Source organism: Schistocerca americana, chromosome 1, assembly GCF_021461395.2.
Source record: "Schistocerca americana isolate TAMUIC-IGC-003095 chromosome 1, iqSchAmer2.1, whole genome shotgun sequence".
NCBI classification, from domain to species: Eukaryota; Metazoa; Arthropoda; class Insecta; order Orthoptera; family Acrididae; genus Schistocerca; species Schistocerca americana.
In genome coordinates this window covers 298,089,453-298,106,074 of record NC_060119.1, presented here as the reverse complement: position 1 = coordinate 298,106,074, position 16,622 = coordinate 298,089,453, and the positions used below count along the sequence as shown (strand labels likewise).

Sequence of the window (16,622 nt, the reverse complement as noted above, 5' to 3'; positions counted from 1 at the left end):
GAGGTCTCCACAGTACATCGATGTTGTCGCCAGTGGTCGGCGGAAGGTGCACGTGCCCGTCGACCTGGGACCGGACCGCAGCGACGCACGGATGCACGCCAAGACCGTAGGATCCTACGCAGTGCCGTAGGGGACCGCACCGCCACTTCCCAGCAAATTAGGGACACTGTTGCTCCTGGGGTATCGGCGAGGACCATTCGCAACCGTCTCCATGAAGCTGGGCTACGGTCCCGCACACCGTTAGGCCGTCTTCCGCTCACGCCCCAACATCGTGGAACCCGCCTCCAGTGGTGTCGCGACAGGCGTGAATGGAGGGACGAATGGAGACGTGTCGTCTTCAGCGATGAGAGTCGCTTCTGCCTTGGTGCCAATGATGGTCGTATGCGTGTTTGGCACCGTGCAGGTGAGCGCCACAATCAGGACTGCATACGACCGAGGCACACACGGCCAACACCCGGCATCATGGTGTGGGGAGCGATCTCCTACACTGACCGTACACCACTGGTGATCGTCGAGGGGACACTGAATAGTGCACGGTACATCCAAACCGTCATCGAACCCATCGTTCTACCATTCCTAGACCGGCAAGGGAACTTGCTGTTCCAACAGGACAATGCACGTCCGCATGTATCCCGTGCCACCCAACGTGCTCTAGAAGGTGTAAGTCAACTACCCTGGCCAGCAAGATCTCCGGATCTGTCCCCCATTGAGCATGTTTGGGACTGGATGAAGCGTCGTCCTACGCGGACTGCACGTCCAGCACGAACGCTGGTCCAACTGAGGCGCCAGGTGGAAATGGCATGGCAAGCCGTTCCACAGGACTACATCCAGCATCTCTACGATCGTCTCCATGGGAGAATAGCAGCCTGCATTGCTGCGAGAGGTGGATATACACTGTACTAGTGCCGACATTGTGCATGCTCTGTTGCCTGTGTCTATGTGCCTGTGGTTCTGTCAGTGTGATCATGTGATGTATCTGACCCCAGGAATGTGTCAATAAAGTTTCCCCTTCCTGGGACAATGAATTCACGGTGTTCTTATTTCAATTTCCAGGAGTGTAGATGCTTCGATATGTGATTAAAATTATTCGGTCTGAAGGAAAATACCTTAACATGAAGATGAAGAGGTGTAAAGCTACTACTGGCTATTCTCTGCGCCAACGGAGCAAAACAGATCTATTAAAGAAATCTCTTAACAATGTATTGATTAAAACGTTATAAAATGGTGTAATTTGAGGGATTAAAATATCCCTTATTTTGCTTTAATTGCTATACAGTTTCGGTCACGTAGCAGTAAAACATTCAGAATTTATCCACTGCTAGCCAGTGCAGCAGAATGTTATCATTCAGAGACGCAGTGATGTCTGTGGAACCTATTACAAATAAAATGTTTGTCATAAGTAGTTCCATCCTCATTGCGGAAAAGAAAGTTAGTGATTACCGCTTTTATCATATCTACAAAGTATTCATTAACAGGATAATATTATAATGAGAGTAAGAGTCATCAGTATAGAGAGGAGCAAATTTATTACCTCATACTCAAAACCTGTTCTGCACTGATGAACAAGCTTTCGAAATATTATAACGAATAAACTACATACGCTTTTATAAATGTCTGCAGTATAAATGGGAAAATACGGTATGAAACAAGCTATACAACTTCATTTCAATTTGGATATGTGAATCTCATTTGGATAACTTGACTTTGGGTATGGACGAGAAGATACAAAGAAAAATTCCAAAAGCGAGTTCATTAGAAAGTGGAAAGGTGGAGGAGAAACGAAATGTTTCCTTTCCAGCAAACTGTAGCTCGTTACGCGAATTTCTATGACTTGTTAGCAAAGTTGTATGACGCAGAAGTTTCTGAAGCACGCAAGAGTCTCCTCACGGATAATGATACGCTGCTTTATCAGACTTCGCACAGCCCTTTCCGAATGAACACAGAGGGACCACAAGGTTTCATCCTACATGCAGTATGTTACAAAGAGGCAGGCTTTCATTGACAGTCCGAAGAGTAATTTTTGGCCGTGCTAATTTTAATACGATGTCTCTCCAGCTACTATTGTTGGTAATCCCTCTATACAAGATTAATATTGGGAAATGCTAATTTTGATGCAATTTCGCTCAAATCGTTAGCGAGGCTTAGTGGTTTGAAGAAGGACACCAGAGTGCAGAAATACTTCCCAAGAGGTAACTGGCGATTACGACGAGCCAGGTAACGACAACCTTATAGACTTAGAGAGCTGCCACAGAAATCACTTGTAAGACGAAACAGCTACTTATAGGAACGTATGTTTATATGTTTGTCTGGACTGTCCGTTCTCTCTTGATTTGAGGGCTTGTAAATGACAGGATGTGTACCTCTCAAAGCGTCAGCGGGTGGCGAGACGTCAGCCACTGGTATTGCCACGCGTTGTTTGGTATGTAAGCTACTTTAAATGGCTCTTAGATACCTGATGCCCGCATCTCGTGGTCGTGCGGTAGCGTTCTCGCTTCCCACGCCCGGGTTCCTGGGTTCGATTCCCGGCGGGGTCAGGGATTTTCTCTGTCTCGTGATGGCTGGGTGTTCTGTGATGTCCTTAGGTTAGTTAGGTTAAAGTAGTTCTAAGTTCTAGGGGACTGATGACCATAGATGTTATGTCCCATAGTGCTCAGAGCCATTTGAACCATACCTGATGATATCAGGATTGAAGCCAGATGTACCGAAGAAATATTTTATTTAAGGTCCCCTGATGCAGGCTAGGGCGGCTGTGAGCTAGGATGGTGCGAGCAGGTTGTGGAGGCGATGTGGAAGCCCAGGTGGCTGAAGAGAAGGGCAGCTGCAAATGAACAAGTTGTTTTACTGACGCTTGTGTGCTGCTAGACTGAGGTCCTCATTCAAAGTATCAACTCGATGTTCCTTTACACAAGCACACGCAAAAAATAATTTTTAGGAAACGTGTCAGTCAGTGCTGAAACAAGTCATGCCTTTGGCACCAAAATAATGGACATATCGTTGTTTGTTCGAGCATTTTCTGCAGAAAACTGTACTGTTATGATGCTTCATGGGCCTTTTTTCGATTCCTAAAAATAGGGAAGACCTTAGAGAGCCGCAGGCCGTGGTGGCCAAGCGGTTCTAGGCGCTACAGTCTGGAACCGCGCGACCGCTACGGCCGCAGGTTCGAATCCTGCCTCGGGCATATATGTGTATGATGTCCTTAGGTTAGTTAGGTTTAAGTAGTTCTACGTTCTATGGGACTGATCACCTCAGAAGTTAAGTCCCATAGTGCCCAGAGCCAATTTGAAGCTTAGAGGGCCGTCTTTTTACAAGCAGTGATGAGATAAAAATGAAACGCGAGCAGGGCTGGAAGCTATCCCAAAGATAGAGTTCCGTAAGCGTATTGTGTTTGTAAAAATCTATGGCGTAGGAGTATAATATTTAATGCTGACTTTTATGAACAGGATAACAATGCTGTAAGCGAATAAATTGCAGTTTATTTTGAACACACCTCATATATTTAAAGCTGTAAACTTAAGGAGAAATTACTGTTACACGTTAGGCTACATGTATTCCCCTCATTTCAGAGACTTTATGCCCGAATGTATCTATTTAGCATTCCCACCATTTATCCGAAGTAATGAAGTATTTAGCAGAAGTGCACCTGCGAAGTTGCTGAAAAAGTTGTGGATGTAGATTCAGCAAATTTTCCGTCTGCTTGCAATTGTGTGAATAAATTTCTGTTCTTGTATTTAAATCCGTAGCCACCCACATGCGAGACAAATGGGCAAAATGCTTGCCATAAACGAATCCCTCAGTATTCTTCATACCACAGCTCTGAGCAAAAAATTAATGTTATATTAAGTTTTCTAGAGCTAATTTACTTGGTACACAGGTGATAAATGCTTTCTCCGATTCTAATTATGATCGATGGAAGCCTTTCTTATCGTTGTAGCGACGTAAATATTTTATTACTATATCATTATAATATACAGAAGAATGGTTTTGTTAACAGCAGAATCAAGATATAATATATTAAGAGACAATCATATAAACGCTCTAAGAAAGGAAGCACCTGAAGATGGACTTGCAGGATCCAAAATGACATGCGGTACTATTTAAATGGTTTTGAGGTAAGGCGGAATTTGGGCATACACTCAGTTTGAAAATATTAATCTTATTCAATACGGATACTGTAGAACCCTGTAATTGTATATTAAATGTAATGTACACTCCTGGAAATTGAAATAAGAACACCGTGAATTCATTGTCACAGGAAGGGGAAACTTTATTGACACATTCCTGGGGTCAGATACATCACATGATCACACTGACAGAACCACAGGCACATAGACACAGGCAACAGAGCATGCACAATGTCGGCACTAGTACAGTGTATATCCACCTTTCGCAGCAATTCAGGCTGCTATTCTCCCATGGAGACGATCGTAGAGATGCTGGATGTAGTCCTGTGGAACGGCTTGCCATGCCATTTCCACCTGGCGCCTCAGTTGGACCAGCGTTCGTGCTGGACGTGCAGACCGCGTGAGACGACGCTTCATCCAGTCCCAAACATGCTCAATTGGGGACAGATCCGGAGATCTTGCTGGCCAGGGTAGTTGACTTACACCTTCTAGAGCACGTTGGGTGGCACGGGATACATGCGGACGTGCGTTGTCCTGTTGGAACAGCAAGTTCCCTTGCCGGTCTAGGAATGGTAGAACGATGGGTTCGATGACGGTTTGGATGTACCGTGCACTATTCAGTGTCCCCTCGACGATCACCAGTGGTGTACGGCCAGTGTAGGAGATCGCTCCCCACACCATGATGCCGGGTGTTGGCCCTGTGTGCCTCGGTCGTATGCAGTCCTGATTGTGGCGCTCACCTGCACGGCGCCAAACACGCATACGACCATCATTGGCACCAAGGCAGAAGCGACTCTCATCGCTGAAGACGACACGTCTCCATTCGTCCCTCCATTCACGCCTGTCGAGACACCACTGGAGGCGGGCTGCACGATGTTGGGGAGTGAGCGGAAGACGGCCTAACGGTATGCGGGACCGTAGCCCAGCTTCATGGAGACGGTTGCGAATGGTCCTCGCCGATACCCCAGGAGTAACAGTGTCCCTAATTTGCTGGGAAGTGGCGGTGCGGTCCCCTACGGCACTGCGTAGGATCCTACGGTCTTGGCGTGCATCCGTGCGTCGCTGCGGTCCGGTCCCAGGTCGACGGGCACGTGCACCTTCCGCCGACCACTGGCGACAACATCGATGTACTGTGGAGACCTCACGCCCCACGTGTTGAGCAATTCGGCGGTACGTCCACCTGGCCTCCCGCATGCCCACTATACGCCCTCGCTCAAAGTCCGTCAACTGCACATACGGTTCACGTCCACGCTGTCGCGGCGTGCTACCAGTGTTAAAGACTGCGATGGAGCTATGCCACGGCAAACTGGCTGACACTGACGGCGGCGGTGCACAAATGCTGCGCAGCTAGCGCCATTCGACGGCCAACACCGCGGTTCCTGGTATGTCCGCTGTGCCGTGCGTGTGATCATTGCTTGTACAGCCCTCTCGCAGTGTCCGGAGCAAGTATGGTGGGTCTGACACACCGGTGTCAATGTGTTCTTTTTTCCATTTCCAGGAGTGTACATACAGTCACTTATAAAATAGGTCTTTACTCAGGTTAAATACACTACTGACCATTAAAATTGCTGCACCACGAAGATGACGTGCTACAGGCGCGAAATTTAACTGTCAGGAAGAAGATGCTGTGATATGCAAATGATTAGCTTTTCAGAGCTTTCACACAAGGTTGGCGCCGGTGGCGACACCTACAACGTGCTGACATGAGGAAAGTTACCAGCCGATTTCTCATACACATACAGCAGATGACCGGCGTTGCCTGGTGAAACGTTGTTGTGATGCCTCGTGTAAGGAGGAGAAATGCGTACCATCACGTTTCCGACTTTGATAAAGGTCGGATTGTAGCCTATCGCGATTGCGGTTTATCGTATCGCGACATTGCTGCTGGCGATGGTCGAGATCCAATTTGGAATCGGTGGGTTCAGGAGGGTAATACGGAACGCCGTGCTGGGTCCCAACGGCCTCGTATCACTAGCAGTCGAGATGACAAGCATCTTATCCGCATGCCTGCAACGGATCGTGCAGCCTCGTCTCGATCCCTGAGTCAACAGATGGGGACGTCTGCAAGACAACAACCATCTGCACGAACAGTTCGACGACGTTTGCAGCACCATGGAATATCAGCTCGGACACCACGGCTGCGGTTACCCTTGACGCTGCATCACAGACAGGAGCGCCTGCGATGGTGTACTCAACGACGAACCTGGGTGCACGAATGGCAAAACGTCATTTTTTCGGATGAATCCACGTTCTGTTTACAGCATCATGATGGTCGCATCTGTGTTTGTGTGACATTGCGAAGAACGCACATTGGAAAGCGTGTATTCGTTATCGCCATACTGGCGTATCACCCGGCGTGACGGTGTGGGGTGTCGGTCACCTCTTGTTCGCATTGACGGCACTCTGAACAGTGGATGTTACATTTCAGATGTGTTACGACCCGTGGCTCTACGCTTCATTTGATCCCTGCGAAACCCTACATTTCAGCAGTATAATGCACGACCACATGTTGCAGGTCCTATACGGGCCTTTCTGGATACAGAAAATGTTCGACTGCTGCCCTGGCCTGCACATTCTCCAGATCTCTCACCAATTGCAAACGTCTGGTCAATGGTGGCCGAGCAGCTGGCTCGTCACAATACGCCAGTCACTACTCTTGATGAACTGTGGTATCGTGTTGAAGCTGCATGGGCAGCTGTACCTGTACACGCCATCCAAGCTCTGTTTGAGTCAATGCCCAGGCGTATCAAGGCCGTTATTACGGCCAGAGGTGGTTGTTCTGGGTACTGATTTCTCAGGATCTATGCACCCAAATTGCGGGAAAATGTAATCACATGTTATTTCTAGTATAATATATATGTCCAATGAATACCCGTTTATCATCTGCATTTTTTCTTGGTGTAGCAATTTTAATGGCCAGTAGTGTATTTTGGAACCAATTGAGGCTCTTCTTCAGGTAAGGCATGCATCTGAAGCGAACCCAAACAAGCTCTAAAAGTAGTTACTAGAATGAAATCTGTCATGCGTGACTGTTCATCTTACACTTATCTTCTTTGTATCTCCTGTATGTCATTTCATATTTTTTGTTAGGGTCGCAGATAGATGATAAAACATTTAAGAAATGAGTCAGAAGAAAATTCCGTAAGCAACGTTTAGGTCACTTATTCGTCGTTCTAGTTGTGCCTGCGGCGGTGCCCTGGTACGCGATTTTAACATGCTGCGAGGCGCGACTTACCCATGAAAGCAGAGGGGATGGAAGTGAGGAAGAGTTTCTGGCTGCGCACGGGCACCCCGGTCTCAGCGTCCTGCATCTCCCGCACCAGCGCCTCCATCTGCAACACACACCCGCTCTCCTCACACTCTGCTCCAGGTAGTAGGGTGACAATACATACAAAACACACGTCCTTTACCTACACACTATGTGATACCTTACAGCAAGAGGTATGTAAATGGAGTGTAGTCGAAGAAAAACAGATGCTGATGAGGGAACTGGATTAGGAAATAAAGCTGAGTTGAGTTTTACTACTTGTGTAACTAAATAACCACATATGTCAGAATGAAAGGCGACGCACACTGCAGACAGGCACAAGCAAGAAACGCTTTTCTCAAAAAGAGAAATGTAAACATCTCACACAAATTTAATCGTTTTATTTTTAGTTTTATTCTTTAGTTTCTAGCATCTCACATTTTATAGTATTTTTAATTTTAGTTACCTTTAACATTGTGACTGTTTTTTTATGAACAAAATGAAGCTATGTGCATGTGGGGGGGGGGGGGGTGGCGGGGGGGGGGGGGCAGTTACTCTCATCCCTTCTGGCAGCAACGTTGTCTTATTTAAACCACAGCATTGATCCCTTCTTTTAATATATTAGATATCTACTTTGGAAGTGCGTTTGATAGCTGCTGCTGCACCAGGGGTAAGGGGCTTCGTATGTTTCAATGCTGCACTAACATGCGTTTCGTAGCATAGAAAACAAGTTCATAAATATTTCGTAAAGAATTATTTTAACTTTATACTCTTTTTGATTGGGGGGGCTAATGATTGTCCTTTGTGCCGAAAACGGTAGCCAATAGCCAAAATAAAAATTGCAACTACGGGCTAAAACAAATAGCTCTTCTGAAAGCGTTTTTATTTTATTATGGCCTTACCAACACGGTCCAGCAACATTAAAGTGGGCATCAGTCAGAATTCTAAAGAACCACTTCTTGCGCGGAACGGTGCTAGACGTGCACGAAGAGAGTCAGTGAGGTTCCGGAAGATGGCGACTGGGATGTGGAATCATACCGACTCCATTGCCGTGGTCAGCTGCTCTAGGTATTTCAACTGAAAATCCATGGCGGGATTCGCCCGATCGAGATGGTCCCACAGATTCTCTATTGGATTTAAATCTCGAGAGCTTGGTGGGCAGAGGAGTACGGTAAACATACAAAATTTTTTCCAATGCTTTGCAGCGTCGAGGTACAGCAACCTTACAACGTGATTAACATTAAAAAACAATCCTAAGATGCACAACGTTGGTAAGTCTAAAGTGAAAACAGAAATCGTAAATACGTAAGACGAAAAGGATAGGAAGGCACAGTTTTTTAAAAAAATTATCTTCAGTAACCCCATCCTGGGGCTCTTTGAACCATGTATGTGGACTGTGAGCTGTGTGGAATGTTGCAGTGTCTTGCTGGTAGATGGCATCGTGCCGAGGAGAAATAGTACACTATTTTATAATCACTTTCTCAGTAGAGCAGGCGAACTAAATACTCGCAGAAACATAGTTCCTACAGGGAATTATATAAATCCCTTAGAAAATAGCTTTCTGAGACTTTTATGTAAAATACTCCTCCATGATACCGACAAGGGGGGAGACTGAGACAATAATTAAATGACTAGTGACTTAGGACTCTCAACGATATGGCGGGGTATCTAGCGGAATACTTAAGTACAGTTCTGCTTATGTTGGCCTAGTAGATAGCCAAATCTGTAACTTTTCCTTTCGGAATGCTCAGTTTTCTGACCGATTAAGGTTCTCAGCAGTGAAACCACTTTGTAAAAAAGGAGAACGGCTTAGTGTACACAATTTTAGATCTATTTTTATGTGATCGGTGTTTGCTAAAGATATTGAAAAGTCTGTGTATTCAAGGGTAATTGTCATTTCAGTTCACATAATTTGCTGTCAAGTGTACAATTTGATTTTAGATGTGGTTTAACAATTGAAATGGTATATTCTCTTTTCTGTGTGAGGCTCTGGATGGATTAAATAAAAAGTTGTGAACGCTAGGCTTTATTTAACAAGGCTTTTGATTGTGCTGACCACAAAATATTACTCCAGAAGTGGTTCATTATGGAATAAGGGAAGTAACTCATAACTGACTAACCTTTTACTTTGAGAGTAGAGAGCAGAAGGTCATTCTCCGCAGTACTAAAATGGCTACTGTGTGCTGTCCCAGTGGGGGGCAGTTAAGTGGGTGGGGAGGGGGGGAGGGGTGGAGTGCCCCAGGGATAGGTGCTGGAGTCACTACTGCTTCTTATTTAGATATGTGATATGTATTCAAGTGTTACAGGTGATTCTAAAATATTCCCCGTTGCTAATGACACCTACTTGGTAATGAAGGATGTTATTTTCAGTACTGACACAGTATCAAACAATTCATTTCAAGGCATAAGTTCATGGCTTGTAGAAAATAAATTTATGCTAATTCACAGTTAGACTCAGTTTTTAAAGTTTCTAACATACAACTAAACAAAACTGACATTCTGATTACGCAGAATGTGTATATAATAAGTCAGACTGAACATTTGAAATTCCTTGGCGTTCAAAAAGATAATAAGCTGAAGTGGAAAGCCCATTTCTGGATCTTATTCAGAAATTAAATTCTGCATCATTTACCATTAGAACAGTATCTGAAATAAGTGATACTTCATCACGAAAAGTAGTGTACCTTGTTTACTTTCATTCGCGTACGACGTAAGGTATTTGTTTTGGTGTAGGTTTTCTGATTCAAAAAGGGTGGTTTTGGCTCAGTAACGGGTGATTCTAGTAATATGTAGTGTAAGTTTGCGAATCTACAATCCACCCCTAATCAGTAGCCTACGAATTCTGAGACTGGCATCTCAAAACATATTTTCTTTCATGTCTTTTGTTGGTAACAATGCCAGCCTATTCCTGAGAGTTAACGGTTTTCTCTTAGATAATACTAGACAGGAATCCAATCTGCAATTGGAACACACCTCCTTGTCTCTTGTGCAGAGAGGCGCGCAGTCTTCTGTCGTATCCATTTTTAAAAAGCTACGGCAAGAATTCAAAAATCTTACCAGCCATCCACGCACTTTCATGTCTAACCTGAAGAGTTTTCGCGTGGCTCACTCCTTCTATTCTGTCGAGGGACTCCTGGAAAAATTAACAAATTAAGCTAATTTCTAGGTCACGTTGTTGATTATGTTTATTTGAACATACGGCTTGTCGTCTGCATAGGATTCATATACGTTTCATTTCACCTGTTATTACTCTTCTGTTATAGTTTCATGTACTGACTCGTTCCATGACCATGGAGACTTACTCCTCAATTTGGTCCTACAGAACATGATAAAAAAATACAAGTAAAGCAAAATGCATATAACGGTGGAGATGATCCATAGGTGTGGATACATACTTGTCTTGGTCCACTGTACCTCCCAGGATGACGAGATCACCAAGCGAATGCCACGAAAACATTTCCCAGACCCTAACGGTGGACGCCCAGTTGAGTATTGGCGCGCAAATTCCTGCCTTCGTCGCCGATGAAGAGCAGTCAGCATGAGTGCATGAACCAGGCAGCTGCTGTGGAAGTCAACACGCAGCTACTTTCGCTAAACTGTGGTTGAAGAGACTCTTTCGGTAGCTCATTGCTTCATCTGGGCGGATAGTTGCTCAACAGTTGCACGTCTACTTGCCCGCACACAGCTCCGCAGCCGCTGTTCACCCCTATCATCTCTGGCCCACGGTGCATCGCAGTTGCCTCGGTGCCAGTTTTGCATAGCTCCATTTTGCCATCCACGGTATCCTTCAACCACAAATGCATGCAAACGGTTTACATACTTAGCCGTTTCGCAAATGCTTCCACCCTCGGCCCAGAATGCTTTATGGTCATGTTTGTTTGGAAGTCAGATAAATCGCTCCGTTTCCGCATTACGACAATGACTGTGTCATTTCCTGTGTCCCCTGAACACGCTGTATATGGCCTTCAGTGTTAGTGTTGCTGCCTGCTGTCTGTGAGTGATTATTGCACGTTGACGTCGAACATAGATGGCGGTCGCATTAATGTGATTGGACCGTGTAGAACTGAAACGTCGACGATAAACATTCCAGAGGAGAGATTAGAAGTTTCTGAAATGTGGTGCTGCAGAACAACGCTGAAGGTTAGTTGGGCGGATTATGTAACCAATGAGGAAGTACTGAATAGAATTGGGAAGAAATTAGTGACACGACTTGTCAGGATCAGTTGACGGGTCACATCCTAAGGCACCAAGGAATCCTTAGCTTGGTAATGGATGAACGTATGGAGGACGTCCAAGCCTCGATTATAGCATGCAGGTTGAAATGGATTTACGCACATGATGAGAATGACGCAGGGTTTGCTAGAGAGGAGAACCACGTCAAACTAGTCTTCCGAATAAACATCACACAGAGTGATGCACATTAAAAAAATCAGCGTGAATAAGTCGCTTGTTTTAATTTTTTGTTTGTTTTCATAATGTGTTAAGGAGAAGTAATCGAGGGACACAGGAAAGATTAAAATGTATTTAACTAAATGCAATTTACCAGTTTGTTGTACTCTGAAAGTTACACGCAGTGCTTGATACTGCTGCGAATATGGCAGTGATTCAGCTATTCTGCAACTGCCTTAAAATTTTTGTTGTCTTTATTTCTAGTCATTGTTTTGTATCTACTTTTCATCTTTTCGAAATATGTGACCATTTTTGGAATTTACACAGAGGTGAAAAAAGTCAGGGGATATCTCCTGATACCGCGTCAGACTTCATTTTGCCCGGCGTAGTGCGGCAACTCGATGTGACGTGGACTCGACAAGTCACTGGATGTCCCCTGCAGAAATATTGAGCCATACTATCTCAATAGCCATCCATAATTTCGAAAGAGTTGCCAGCGCAGGATTTTGTGCACGAACCGACCTCTAGATTATGTCCCTGAAATGTTCTATGGGGATCACATCGGTCTGTCTGAGAGGTCAAATCACCCGCTCGAACTGTCCAGAATATTCTTCAAACCAATCGCGAACAACCTTGCCTTGGTGGCATGCCGCATTGCCATCCATAAAAATTCCATCGTTGTTTGTGAACATGAAATCTATGAATGGCTGCAAATGGTCTCCAGTCAACAACTGTTCAGTTGGCCCAGACGAAACAGTCCATTCTATGTAAACACCACCTGTTTGCATAGTGCCTTGTTAGCAACTTGGATCCACGGATTCGTCGAGTATGCGCCACACCCGAACAGTAACATCAGCTCTTACCAACTGAAATCGGACTCACCAGACCAGGCCACGGTTTTCCAGTCGTCTAGGGTCCAACCGATGTGGTCACGAGCCCAGGAGAGACCCGGTAGAAGAAGTCGCGCTGTTAGCAAACGTACTCGCGTCAGTCGTCTGCTGCCATAGTCCTTTAACGCAAATTTCGCCGCACTGTCCTAACGGATAAGTTAGTGGTACGTCCCACGCGAATTTCTGTGATGATTTCGTCACTGCTGATATCGTTCGTTAAGTGAAGGCCGTGGGACACTAAGTTGTCTGTGATGAGAGGTAATGCCTGGAATCTGATAGTCTCGGAACACTCTTGACACTGTGGATGTCGGAATACTGAATTCCCTAACGATTTCCAAGCTACTCGCACCTACTATTCTGTCGAGTACTCCTGAAAAAATTGAAAAATTAAGTGAATTCCTGTGGTACGTTTATTTAAACTTACGACTTGTCGTCTGCATAGGGTGCATAAACGTTTCATTTTATCTGTTATTACTTTTGTGTACTGACTCGTTCCGTGACCATGGAGACTTGCTTCTCAGTTTGGTCCTGCAGAGCATGACATATAAAATAAAAAGATAAAAATAAAATAAACTGCATGTAAAGGTAGGGATGGTCCCCAGATGTAGATGCATACTTGTCTTGGTCCACTGTACCTCCCAGGATGACGAGATCACCAAGGGAATGCCACGAAAACATTTCTCAGACCGTAACGCTCCAACTCTGGCCTCGACCCTTCCAACGAATTTTGCAGGACTGTACACGCCAACGTCCATCTGTCCCATGGGGCATAGAATGTGAGTCATTTGAGTAGACCATCTGTCATCATTCAGTAGACGTCCAGTTGGATATTGGCGCACAAATTTCACCATTTGTCGCAGATGAAGAGCAGTCAGCGTGAATGCATAAACCAGGCAGTAGCTGCGATGGCCGATACACAGCGTGTAACAGAGAAACATATTGAGACAGCAACTCACTTCCCTCATCCCTCCGCTGACTATCAATAACAAAGATACAAAAGCGTCACAAAAATACTGAAACGTTGCAACAACATAGCAAGTTGTCATGGAAAATGAGAAGTTCATGCCAGCCGTTGTTGCTGAGAGGTTCTAGGCGCTTCATTCCGGAACCGCGCTGCTGCTACGGTCGCAGTTTCGAATCCTGCCTCGGGTATGGTTGTGTGTGATGTCCTTAGGTTAGTTAGATTTAATTAGTTCTAAGTCTAGGGGAATCATGACCTCAGATGGTAAGTCCCATAGTGCTTAGAGCCATTTGAACCATTTCTTTATAACTTTATTTGCATTTTTGTGGCGACAGTCACTCTGAAAACGCTTCTTCAATTTTCTGAGTGTAGCACAATACACTTCAGAGATAATCGTCGGACGATGAGGGAGGACATCAACTACAATAACACCTTTAGAGTCCCAGGAGACCGTCGCCATCCCTTTACCTCCTGGGAGTGTGACTCTGTACATTGTCTTCGAAGGAGAGGTTGTGCGGCGCCACTCCATTGATTGTCGTTTTGTTTCCTGTTCGAAGTGAACCGTGACGATGTTCGACAAAAAAGTGTTATGATCAGCGCAAGTAATTCAGCACAGATTGTCTTTCGTTGTTCTTTATGGTCTTCTGTTAGATGGCTAGGAACCCATCGGGCACACATCTTTGAGTACCCCAACTGGTGGACGAGTCAGTCAGCTCTAACAACAGAGACGTCCAGCTGAGCAACGAGGTAACTGATCGTGGTCTGTCCATCACCTCGAATGAGAGTGTCCGTACCTTCCAGCATTGCAGGAGTCGCAACCGTCTGAGTCCGGCCATCACACGGGAGATCGGACAGGTTTGGCTGATCTTGTTGCAGTGATGACAGACGCTTCGACCAACGACTCACCGTGCTGTCGTCCACTGCCAGATCTCCGTAGACTTCCTGCAAGCGCGAATGAATGTCTGTGATGCTCTGGTTTTTCGCCAAAAGAAACTCACTGACTGCTCTTTGTTTGCAACGCACTTCTGTTACAAACACCATTTTGAAGGCTCCGTATAGCGCCGGAACCTATCGGAACTTCATAAAACTATAGGGTCTGAAGCGGGACTATTTCAAGATGTCTCACAACAAATTCATTTTTTCAATAGAAACTGCCCAGAGAAATAGATGTTGCATTGCTTATTGAACGCCCTTCGTATAAATCACCTCTGAAAAGAGAACACAGGACGCTTTGAAGCTGTGAAGATGGTGCAAAGTGGCATCAGGTTGTCACATGATGCTCCATCGCTGACTTACGTCTAGGAAGTAACTGATGTGTAACTTTCAGTCAGTTCTATGGAATCAGCGCAGTAAGAAGGATCGACATGGGAACTTGAAAGAGTGGCTGGGAGGACCTATCGTTTCTGAACTTGTTCATATAACACAGCTTAAGAACAATGACATTAACGACGGAGTACAGTGTACCCCTTGTCAATAAAAATCGGTTTTACGCCTGGCAGAAATTGTTTCTTATCAGTGAATGCAGATCTACCTCAAGCTATCTCCCAAGAAAATTGCAGTGGGAACTGCATGCAACGGATATTTGTGGAGTCGCGTACCTCGCAAAAGCTATTGCTTCCAGCGGAACATAAAGATGCACATCTGAAGTGACCCAAACGGCACAGAATGTGAACAGCTGGACAGCAGCTGAGTGGCGGCCTGTAGTGTGGTCCAATGGGACGTGAATTTGCTTCTTTTCAGATGGTGTAGTGAGTCGAGTGGATCACCGGGCCAAAAAGGCGTTCAACCCACAGAGTGTGGAGGATGTAATTCAATCCGGAAGCTTTCTTGTGATGTTTTCGTGCTCTTCCTATAACTCTGATTTGGATGCTGTTATTAACGTTGTCGACTGCTTCAACTAGGATGCTTGAACACGGTGACGAATTGTCGCCTTTTCTTCTACATCTTCATGATGAGCATGTCCTGGACACTACCACCTTGCAAGATGATGACAGCCGTGTTTGCAGGGCTACATGCATACGTTTCTTGTTTGAAGAATACTCAGATTCTCTGTGGAGATTCGATTGGTCCACTGGAACTTTTTCGACCACCGGGTGAAACGCAATACGCAACATCCCAGCAAAATGATAGTTCTGCGGGGTCTAATCACCAATGAGTGGTTTGAGGTGGGTACTGCATGTGTGTACGTTTTGACTCTTCTTCTTACCGAATTGATGCCATTACCAAGGCTAGTGCAGTGTTACACTGCATTCGCATGACGCTTACTCGAAGTGACAAATTTTTTGCGCGATGTACTCAGAGCGAGCTTGCATTCTAGAAGCTGCAAGTGTTCGTCATTGTTCGATAACATCTTTAAATGAATTTGAAGTGGAAATTAATTTTTTGCTTGTATCTCGAGTATAAAACAGGACTTCCTGTCTGATAATTTGGAATATGTACATCTACTTCCATGTGAGCAAGACGTACGGGGTTGTGGAACGTTCCTAGAATCATCATTTAAATCCGGTTCTTGGAACTTTGTTACTAGACTTTCTCGGGATAGTTTACGTCTATTGTCAAGAGCCTTCCAGTTCAACTTCTCCGCGTCGCAGTAACACTGTATTATTATGCCTGCTCAATGACTGTTTGTAAGTAAATATTCTTACGTCTCGCGATATTAAGCCAGATAGAAGATTCATTTTTTTAATATTTCGACGGATGTTCCTGTCGCCTTGGAGTTTCTGTGCCTGGAGTCCTCACAGTGAGTACAGCTGTAATTATTTTCTCGCTGCACCAGACCAGGACGACTTGGCTAGCTGTCAATATACCATGCAACAGAGAGGAATTTTAAACTAATCTGAACACTTCTAAGTATATCTCATATCAGTCATGTGAGAGAGACCTCACAAATCAAGTAAGGTATACTTAATTCTGAATCTAGAAACATGATACAGATGCAAGTCTGGTATTGCATCTTTCATGAAAGAACATACTGAAATCATTACTGTATGCTTTATGTTCATGGTGAGAAAAGA

The 16,622-nt window shown here is 45.0% G+C and overlaps 1 protein-coding gene across 1 annotated transcript in view; it reads right to left on the bottom strand.

Annotated features, from left to right (window-relative positions):
- Positions 1-7,453, bottom strand: part of LOC124545111 (regulator of G-protein signaling 11) — a gene marked incomplete at its 3' end in the record, with an annotated part of 217,014 nt that extends 209,561 nt beyond the window's left edge. The window contains exon 1 of the mRNA XM_047123966.1: positions 7,357-7,453. Coding sequence (XP_046979922.1) covers positions 7,357-7,453 — 97 coding nt within the window. The remainder of the gene's footprint in view (positions 1-7,356) is intronic.
- Between the last annotated feature and the right edge of the window lie 9,169 nt (positions 7,454-16,622).